Source organism: Poecilia formosa, unplaced genomic scaffold (assembly GCF_000485575.1).
Source record: "Poecilia formosa unplaced genomic scaffold, Poecilia_formosa-5.1.2 Scaffold893, whole genome shotgun sequence".
Classification (NCBI taxonomy): Eukaryota; Metazoa; Chordata; class Actinopteri; order Cyprinodontiformes; family Poeciliidae; genus Poecilia; species Poecilia formosa.
The window spans coordinates 37,450-48,704 of NW_006800832.1; the positions used below are offsets into that span (position 1 = coordinate 37,450).

Genomic DNA, 11,255 nt, shown 5'->3' on the forward strand with positions numbered 1-11,255 from the left:
TGGGGGATTATGGGTCAAATGATGGAATATATCTGAAACTTACAGGTCAACCAAGAGGAATTACAGATGAATTTAAAGCACAACACAAAATTATTGCAGGATTTGAATCCATCTTACCTTGGGTTACAATTAACAAAATGTTGAATGGATTAACTATGTTTATTATAACCAACAAAGAATTATAAACTTTACTGTTGAAGGATTTATGGCCCTAGGAGAGCAAGTCCATGAAATGAGCAGAATGACAAAACAAAACAGATGAGCATTAATTTGATTTTGTCTAACGTGGGAAGAGTTTGCCATATGTTCGCAAATCAATGCTGCACATACATTCCTATGCATACCCCACCAAAACACAAATTTAAAATAGTAATGACCAGGCTTAGTAAACTGAAGTGGAAGTAAAAGATAATGCAGGACAGAACATGCATGGAGGTCCTGGAAAGTCTGGAGGTCATTCCATGGCCTTCATAGAAAGGTCTCTATCTTGCCCCAATCTTTTGCAGTCAAAATAGGGTTAACTTTAGTAATAATACTAATTGTTATTCTTCTGCTTATATGTTGTGTACTCCCTATCACGAGAAGATGGATCTTGGGGACTATATACAGATGGATGACCAAGGACAGTGGACATCAGACTAATGCACATGGCCAGCTGGAATAGTGAAACCAGGAATTGTTCAAAGGACAGCCAGGGACACTTTTGATGCCTGGACTAATTCACTTATGGGCTTGTTTAATGGATTAATGAGTTCAAAAGAGCTTTGGATGGAATGAAAGGGACTCATATGGAAGCACACCATTCAGGGTTTCCCTCAGAAAACTTGCTAAGTCTGGTGGTCGGGGCGCTGAGCCTGTCCATTGGCGGTCCACCGTGTTTTTTTATTAACAAAATTACGCTACTCCCCCTCTCCCAAATTTTATTAAATCTAACACAGAAGCTGTTAAAGGTTCTGATGGTTTCAGCAGCAAGAGGGGCCCTTCAGTCCAATTCTGCTCAAGGCCTCATACAACCTTGGACCGGCCCTGCATGATGAACCCAATCGGCTGCACTGCGCACTGAGATGCACAACAAATGGCAGATTTAATTTAATTCTGCTAATGTCACTTTAGTAGCTCTTTCATTTTGTGTCAATGGAGTTTTTATGAGCTCCACAGAAAGTGTTTTGATTGCTCAAATTTATGGGACGAGATTTTCAGATCTCCGCGCGCATTAACTCTGGCTGACTAAGTGGACAAAGCATTTGGTATGGTTTGATGTAACCGGAAAAATAATACTAAAAATATTTATAAAATAATATAAAACCAACATGATGAATGACTATGAGGTGAGTGTGAAAACTCCTCACCGGACAGAACCTGCATGATGAATGATTAGCGCTGGTTCTTTAACCACTAACACACCGGCCAACAGGGACCACATACATAAACTTTACAGTGAAGACAGAGACACACACTGAGCAGCTTGTTCAGATGTAAATGCCGCATGTAATTCTTTTTTCACAAAGATAAAAGCATAGCAGGCCGGCAGGATTATAATACACTGGGGAAAACCCTACCATTTGTATGCACTATTACACATTTTTGTCATACAAGTTATGTGCAAGCAACAAAGGTGGACTACAGCTAGTTAATCCATATAGGAACATGTCTGTGAGCATGAGCGAGTATGAATGTGAGGAGAAACTGCTTGAAGAAGGAATACTGGAATTCAAATGGAACAGAAATACCATATGAAGGATGGATAGGAGTTATTATCACCTTTTACCAAAATGATGTATCTAGAATGAAAGAAAAACTTGTCTGGGTCCCATCCTGGTTGCAAGCAGTAGCCTTGACCACCCCATCATTAACTATGTGGTTCACAGTTAGTGCTGGAACCCGAATCATGGCCTGAAGGACTAGCTATCAGTGAGCAGCTGATTCAGATTTCATGGCATGATAAGGGTAGGATTACAGTGACAGTTGAACATTTAATTGACCATGATATTACCTTCTGTGGCGAAACAACATTTGGCCGAATGTATAATGTTGGTTCAGTTTCCCCACTAGAAACTAAGCCTGTGGAGGGTCAGAGACCGCTGCCATTGGACAGTGGTGCCACCAATCAGACAGAGCAGGTCAGCCCTCTAGCAGAAACAGAGCCATGGGATCCACCTGTAGATCTGAGTCATCTGTCAGAGAGTCAACAATCACAGGTAAAACAGATGCTCAGAGAAGAGTGTGATGTGTTTGCAAAACATGATGGGATACACAAATAATCAAAGATTTAGAGATGGACATTCAGCTTAATGATAATGTGCCAGTTAAGAAATGCTATTCCTTGACACCTCTGCCAGGAAGTAAAAACATACATACAGGATTTACTCAACTGAGGTTGGATCCAAAAATCCTATTCCTTACAGTAATCTCCTGTGGTGTGTGTGAGGAAGAAAGGTGGAAGTCTTCGTCTGTGCATAGACTACAGACTGTTGAACTTAAAAACAGTCCCAGACGGTCATCTCATTCCTAGGATACTGGAAATGCTAGAAAACTTTGGGGGCAATTCCTGGTTCACAGTGTAGGACCAAGGGAAGGCCTACCACCAAGGTTTCATTAGTGAGAAAACCAGACCATGTACAGCCTTCATAACACCTTGGGGAAAGTACAAATGTGTTGGAATCCCATTTGGACTGACAAATGCTCCCCAACTGCTTTTCAGCACTACATGGAAGGATGCCTGGGGTAATTCAGAGATAAAGCTTGTTTACCTTACCTGGATGATGTATTAGTGTTTAGTTCCACCTTTGAACAACACATACAACATGTAAGGCAGATTCTGCAACAGAGACAATGAAAGATAAAGTTAAGGCCAAAGAAATGCAACTTTTTCAAATGAGAAATCTGTTATGTGTTGCATCACATCAACTGACAACAGTTAATAAAGATGGCACAAAAAAACTTTGCAATATTGTAATATCTGTTCAATTACTTGCCTTGTTAATTTACCTTTAATCCTAGTTCTTGTGGATATCATTGGTCTGTATTGCTGCAAATCTTAAAATGTTGTTAGGCAACTTTTATGTGGCAGGGGTTGTTGCAGAAGTATTTTATTTAAATTATTTCTATTCTTTAAAGTTATGGATAAAACACTATTTTATTCATTTATTTAATACATTGTATTTGTCTTATTAATTTTATTGTTTAAGACATCATGCCTAGTTATTTTTGTTCAAGCGAAGTTTTACAGAATTAGAGCTGCGTGCTATGTGACTGATTTGTACCTGAAGTAACATCAGTTGCATAGTTGTAACTAGAAGAAACTATGAAACAGTTTTTCTGTGTACTAATGCCAGGATGCTCCAGAAAGAACAATTCCAAGAAAAAATACACACAGAGTGGGGCAAATCTAGTTGTCAAATCTGAAGAACTGTCTGTTTTATGAGTGCAACACAATAAATCGACTGGATGCTTTGTACTAGTAAATACAGCTGGATGTTATAACCTTTTGACCTTTCTGAAGCAGGTGGCATAAAACTGCATTCATCACAGGAGTGACTGCAAGATCAAGTTATTTTCTGTAGCAAGTCAACGGCAGACTACACTAAGCATTTTCATGAAGTCATATTAATACAAATAATATGACATCATTAAAATACTGAAATAAATTTCAATTGCCATTACCTTGTTTCCCTATTGACTGAAGCTAATTCTAATTTGTTTTTTATGCATGTTTCTGCCTTGCTGTTTAACCTTTCCTTTTTTGCAGTTCCAGTAGAACTGCATGTCCTACCGGAACAAAAGGGTTCATTAGAACTGTTTGTTCTGTTAGCATAGATACTTTATACAGAACGCTGCCAAAATAAAAACCTGAAACATTACCGGCAGTTACAAGAAACAAAGTAACTACATTCAATTGACCTTTAGACAATGTTCTGTATGAATCCTTATCTCTCCAGGGCTGCTGCTTCATAAACCACAGTTTTCAGCTCAGCACACTTAGAAACATTGCTTGTTTCAACTTCTTTTTGGTCTGCTTTGGAACAGGTAAGATTTTTTAATATGCAAAAGGAAAATAAAATTAACTGGGGAAAAAAGAGTATCTTTGTTTAGAATACACTGCAGCAAATAAAAATATTGTGTTTATTGAGTTCTAAAATATTTTAGAAGACAATTTGATTATGAATTTAATTTCACTGATATTAATATGGTGGAGGTTTGTGGCTGTTTCTTGAAATCAAAGATCTGTGGATCTCCAAAGCTGAATTTGTTGATTGTTCATTGCTGGGAATCAAAATTGTGGAAACCAAAAATGTTGTAGCAACCTCACGAGGTGACATCAAAATAATTGGGATTTAGAACTCAGGTCAACATTTGTCTTATTTAATTACTAAAAATTGAAATCCATAATTTATTATTCATTATTAAAGCCAAGCTCAGTTTCTAATGAGTGAATGCAGAAACTTTACACACAAGGAATGATCACCGACATGCTTATTTCTAATCGAGTCTGAGAATTTATTCACTAAATAGCCCAACTTTACAGCTGAATTATTCTGTGAATAACTTATTTCTTTAACTACTGGCATGTAATCTAACTACTGATAAGACAAAAGGAATATATTGAATAAGAAAATGGGAATTAAATCAGATTAATGAATGAGCTTCAGTGTTCTTTTCACAAATACCTACTGACTAAACCTTTTGTGTTATCTAGAACTCTTTACAAATGTTTCACCATCATTAACTGCTGCTCCCATGAACAAATACGCTCTAACCCAAAAATGTGATATTTGCTTGCACTAACACATGCAATAAAATAAATAACAGAGATACACAATGTAAAAATTTACATAAAAGTTGAAATGCATGTATGATTTAAATGCGTAATTGTTTCAATAAACATTTAAATATATTTAATACATGGGTAAATAATATTCACAATATGCTTACCAATATTTAACCATTAAGTCTGACTTGTATTCTATTCAGATTAAAGTCCTGTGTTAGCAGCAGAGCCTGAATTTATTCTAATAGTGCTGTACTGTTAAAATGAATGGCACTGTAAACATATATTTACCCATATATTAAATACATTTAAATATTTATTGAAACAATTCCACATTTAATTTACACATGCATTTGAACTTTTTTGTACATTTTTACATATGTATCTCTGATCAGGTATTTTTAATTTTTGCATGCGAAGGCATAAATCTTTCGGTAACACTTTGACAAACATGAATCATCATCATTCATGATAGTTGTTAATTATCAACATTTAAAATGTTATGTATCTTTGTGTTTTATTACATTACTAAATTTTGATAATTAATTGGTTAATGTCAGGTTGTCATAACAAAGACATCTTGAATAATGTCAGCTTTGCAGTAAAAGTATCATTATTTACCAAATGACACTTAATTACAACAGTCATAAACTTATTAAACATAAAACTTATTCATGACAAGTGTTATGTTATATTTATGACACTATCATGTCAGTCTTATGCACACCCCTTCAAATAAAGTGTTAACTAACTTTCTTATATGTTGTATAAATATTTCATAAAAATAAGAAAAATGCCATGTACTATGTAAAAAACAATTTAATTCTTTTTTCTGTAACTTTTTGCTTCTGTCTACAGCGATGCTGCCCGATTCAACTTCAGCTCTTCTTCTCCTAAGCGTCCTTGTTCACTCCTCTGTTCTGTCGTGTCGAATCGGGACCAAAACAGAGTGTGATGCTGCTCCTTTTGTACCAGGCCACAACCTGGTGGGGGAAGGTTTTGATATAGTCACAATGCAGAGAAAAGGAGCTCACGTGGTTGATTTGAAGACTTACCTGAGCCCCAGCAATACCTGTAAACTCTGCACCAACCCTCTTCAAAACGATACTTACCAAAAAGTAATTAAAGATGCATAAATAAATGGCTGCACATCTGACTTGAGGGATTAACAATAATGTGTCTTTTCTTCGTTTTAAGCTTCCATCTTCTGTTGTGGACTGGAGTACCATCAGTCAATGCAGTGCTGACATCGTCAGCAGTTATCACACCTCTGCTAGGTAGAGTATTTAAACCGCATTGTGAACACTTAGTTGAATCATATAATTAAACTAACAATTACCAGAATTTTTTTATGCTCCAATCAAGAGTATATATTAATTGGACCTTTATGTGGTAGACTAACACATAGTGGATAATTTTGAAGTGAACGTATGAAAAATGTGGTGTGCATTTATACTAATATTCTGATACTTATTAATATATTCAAGTGCAACTAGTTGACTTCATAGGTCACCCAAAATAAATTTATAATTCTTTAAAAAATAAATTAAATTCACCTTTTTTCTCAGTTAAGTTAACAGTTATGGTTAGATCAGGTCCCCAAAGTCGTTCGTTGAGGGCCGGCATCCTACATGTTTTAGTTCTCTCTCTGGTGGTAGTAACAACCTTTTCAGCATGTCAATGTTCTTCTTAGGCCTTCTAACAAGCCTTCATTGGATCCAGGTGTATTAAACCAGGGATATAACTAAGACATGCAGGATGCCGGCCCTCCAGGACCAACTTTGGACACCCCTGGGTTAGATGGTTTTGTAAATTATGATAATTTAATGCAAAGTTGGCATTTTAATGAACTTTCAATGCAACTTTTAGAGCAACTTTGCATTAAAAGTGTAATTATTTACCGAATGACACAACATGACAAATGTCATAAACATTCACAAAGACTTCTTTATGTTCATGACAGGTGTTATGTCATGTTTATGACAGTGTCATGTCAGTCTTATGCACACCCCTTCAAATAAAGTGTTACCCGGTATGCTAATCCCCTCTCCTTATGCCCCCCTGCACTCTTGCGGTACGGTAAACCTCTCTCCTTCTACTTCGCTCTTCCCCACACTCTAGCGGTACAGTGACAGAACGGTAACCCCCCTCTCCTCCTAATTCTCCCCGCACTCTAGCGGTAGGGTGCCTTCCCCCCTCCCCGCAGTCTAATGGTATGCTAACACCCCCCCTCCCTCCACTCTCCTCCTCCAGAGGTGTGGTTTGGGTATGGCCCAGCTCCCGAACCTAAGTTAACACATTAACTCCATTTGTCTGTTGCGGCAAGACAAATTAACATCTTTAGTCAATGCATATAAAAAACTGACTCCGACCCTAAACCCGACCTAAATTCAAGTCACTATTTACTCCTCAACCAAACCCTCGACTCAAAGACAGCATCTCTTATGGGGACTTACAAGGTGAGAAATCCTAAAACACACACACATATATTCACATAGAAAGGGACATGTGCTCAAGGACCATCCTGCAACAATGAGTATCAGTTTTTGACTGCGAATAATTATAAATAATTAATTAGGAAAATTATGAAAAAAATAGAAATTTTGATTAAAATTACCAAGGGAAAAAATAAGCAAATACAGACCCATTCACTAAATTAGAATATTATTGAAAAGTCCATTTGTTTCAGAAGTTTTATCACAAAAACATGTTATATAGAATAATTGCACACATATGAATTTTTTAAAGCATTTATTACAGTTAATTATGATTATTTTCAGCATACAAGTAATACAAACCTAACATTGAAAATTGGAATAACACAGTAAACCAATAAAAAATATTTTATAAAACAGAAGTACAGGTTTAATGAAAAGTGTGTTTAATACCTGCTTAGATGTTATTTTAAAAAAGTACTTGTAATCTGAAAACCGAGCCACATTTGGAACCATATTCTAAGTTATCGAATTAGCTTATAAACACCTGCCCAATAAGGCATAGGTATTAAAATAACAATAGTTAAATGCACAATTTCACTAAGCTTAACTACCTAATTAAAAATATGAAAATGAACTGTATAGATGTTTAATAATTACTGCCTTTAAAATGTCCCAACAGCTCTCTGATTCAGGCTTACACATCCCAAGACACCAATGATTGGACGGTAAGAAACATCTCAAAGCTGAACATTTCAGAATATTTTTTCAATGCAGCCCTGAGTTTTGATAACACAACCCTGACAGAAACCTTGCTGGCTGATTTTCTTTCTTTCACCATTTCATTTCAGTTCATATGTGCTCTTCCAAGATACAGCATTTTATTATCTTATGATCACTTATTCAGTTAAAACTGATGTACGTGATCAGTATAGTGGAAGAAAAATATGGCTTCTTATTTAACACCTTATAAACTACATGTATTTCATCAGGTTGGCTTGGGTATTCAAAAAGTTCTGAGGTTTGGCAAGTTAGATGTGGGAGGAGTTGGCTCCGGCACCTACAAGTTTGCTTCACAAAGGAGCAAAGAGGATCGCTACACTTTCAGCATACACAGTGTCGCCTGCAACCATTATGAGTAGGATGGAAATTAGACTTTTTCATTGCATTCTGACAGGTCATGGTTTTTGAAATAATTGTCTAATTTTGTCTTGGTGTCTAGATTTATATTATCATCCACACCTCCCTTAAGCTTAGAGTTCAAAAAGCAGGTAGACCTCCTGCCAACTCACTACAAATCCTCCACTAAGAACGAGTATACAAAGCTCATACAGACCTATGGGACACACTACTTCAGACTGGTAAGAACTTTGGCACACACACACATTGTGAATTAGTTAGACATTTTTCTGCAGGGAAGCATTTTAAAGAACTTCAAACCTGTTTTAGGTTAATCTTGGAGGGCAACTGAGACGAGTGATATCTTCACGAAGCTGTTTGTCCTCCCTGAATGGATTAATTTCAAGTGAGGTAACAAAATGCACAAAACAACAGATTTTTTACACAACCATATGAGATACGTCCATGATTCTAATGCCCAGGGATGAAAGTAAAACGGTACGGTCCGGTACTGCTTATCGGTTAAAGATTCTGGGTCGATATGCATTATCAGGAGAACGGCACAACAAGGCCGTCAGTCAGAAGGGCTACACATTTCATCAAGATAGCTAGCAATAGGTAGTTTGAAACACAAGTTAATCTGTTTATGATTAACTTTTTTCTCTCATTTCTTATTGTTACTGAACTGTTGGTACTGTGTGATGGAGCCTGTCACCCTCCAGCCGTCTCTCTCTCTCTCTCTCTCCTCCACCGCCCTCCCGGCGTTCATGGGTTTCTCAGTAGCCTTCAAACGTCTGTCTGCTTATTACAAAAGGTTCCAGTTGGGTGATTATCTACACCCAAAAAAAGTAAACACCCCATGTCAAATTTAAGAGTTTATGAACATTTGGGTTATGCAATATATAGAGAAACTCTAAATATATTTTCAGTAATTGCTGATCTTCATATCGGCATTGATAACATAGTGGTATGGCCATTTGTAGCGGATTGACAGTGCTTTGAACATAATAGGGGTCAGGTAGAGGAATTTGATTTTGTCCAAGTTGGCTTCACGTAAGTGGTTACAGACAGTCTAGGGTGTGATGCGTCTGTTGTGCAGGCCGAAGTCTCATCAGCTGTTTGTGTCGCTGGTCTTAGCCGATCCCGCAGATGAACAAGCTGGATGTGGCGATCTTGTGGTGGAGTGGTCAGGTGGCCAACGAGGATGAGGTCTATTTGCAGTAGTGNTCTTCCAAGATACAGCATTTTATTATCTTTTTAGTTTGCATTCAGTTAAAACTGATGTAAGTAATCAGTATAGTGGGAAAAAAAATATGGCTTCTTATTTAACACCTTATAAACTACATGTATTTCATCAGGTTGGCTTGGGTATTCAAAAAGTTCTGAGGTTTGGCAAGTTAGATGTGGGAGGAGTCGGCTCCGGCACCTACAAGTTCGCTTCACAAAGGAGCAAAGAGGATCGCTACACTTTCAGCATACACAGTGTCGCCTGCAACCATTATGAGTAGGATGGAAATTAGACTTTTTTCATTGAGTTCTGACAGGTCATGGTTTTTGAAATAATTGTCTAATTTTGTCTTGGTGTCTAGATTTATATTATCATCCAACCCTCCCTTAAGCTTAGAGTTCAAAAAGCAGGTAGACCTCCTGCCAACTCACTACAAATCCTCCACTAAGAACGAGTATACAAACCTCATACAGACCTATGGCACACACTACTTCAGACTGGTGAGAACTTTGGCGCACACACACACATTGTGAATTAGTTAGACATTTTTCTGCAGGGAAGCATTTTAAAGAACTTTATACCTGTTTTAGGTTAATCTTGGAGGACGACTGAGACGACTGATATCTTCACGAAGCTGTTTGTCCTCCCTGAATGGATTAACCTCAAGTGAGGTAATAAAACGCACAAACAACAGATTTTTTACACAACCATATGAGATACTTCCATGATTCTAATGCCCAGGGATGAAAGTAAAACGGTACGGTCCGGTACTTCGTATCGGTTAAAGATTCTGGGTCGGTATGCATTATCAGGAGAATGGCACAACAAGGCTGTCAGTCAGAACGGCTACACATTTCATCAAGATAGCTAGCAATTGGTAGTTTGAAACACGAGTTAATCTGTTTATAATTAACTTTTTTCTCTCATTTCTTATTGTTTCTGATCTGTTTGTGCTGTGTGCTGGAGCCTGTACCCCTCCAGCCGTCTCTCTCTCTCTCTCTCCTCCACCGCCCTCCCGGCGCTCATGGGTTTAGTAGCCTTCAAACGTCTGTCTGCTTATTACAAAAGGTTCCAGTTGGGTGATTATCTACACCCAAAAAAGTAAACACTCCATGTCAAATTTAAGAGTTTATGAACATGTGGGTTATGCAATATATAGAGAAACTCTAAATATATTTTCAGTAATTGCTGATCTTCATATCGGCATTGATAACATAGTGGCATGGCCATTTGTAGCGGATTGACAGTGCTTTGAACATAATAGGGGTCAGGTTGAGGAATTTGATTTTGTCCAAGTTGGCTTCACGTAAGTGGTTACAGACAGTCTAAGGTGTGATGCGTCTGTTGTGCAGACCGAAGTCTCATCAGCTGTTTGTGTCGCTGGTCTTAGCCGATCCCGCAGATGAACAAGCTGGATGTGGCAATCTTGTGGTGGAGTGGTCAGGTGGCCAACGAGGATGAGGTCGATTTGCAGTAGTGCCAGTTTGTTGGAAAGAAATCCTTAAACAGCCTATGGTCCAATAACGGACATTGAGCCATGCAGCTACAGCTCTGGAGGACATCCTTGCATCCAGCATGCCGATGACACATAACTTGCGACATCTGAAGCATTTTGACTTGTGATAAAATATGACATTTTCCCAAGGCCATGGATTGTCCAGTTGTTGCACATTTTATCTGATCACCCACTGGACATGCCCCATCG

The 11,255-nt window shown here is 37.7% G+C and overlaps 1 protein-coding gene across 1 annotated transcript in view; it reads left to right on the forward strand.

The window, feature by feature from the left end:
• The first annotated feature begins 3,913 nt into the window (after positions 1–3,913).
• Positions 3,914–11,255, forward strand: part of LOC103131990 (perforin-1-like) — an 11,513-nt gene continuing 4,171 nt past the window's right edge. The window contains exons 1-7 of the mRNA XM_016667080.1: positions 3,914–4,026; positions 5,627–5,886; positions 5,966–6,045; positions 7,886–7,931; positions 8,196–8,341; positions 8,426–8,564; positions 10,141–10,221. Coding sequence (XP_016522566.1) covers positions 5,629–5,886; positions 5,966–6,045; positions 7,886–7,931; positions 8,196–8,341; positions 8,426–8,564; positions 10,141–10,221 — 750 coding nt within the window. The 5' untranslated portion in view covers positions 3,914–4,026; positions 5,627–5,628. The remainder of the gene's footprint in view (positions 4,027–5,626; positions 5,887–5,965; positions 6,046–7,885; positions 7,932–8,195; positions 8,342–8,425; positions 8,565–10,140; positions 10,222–11,255) is intronic.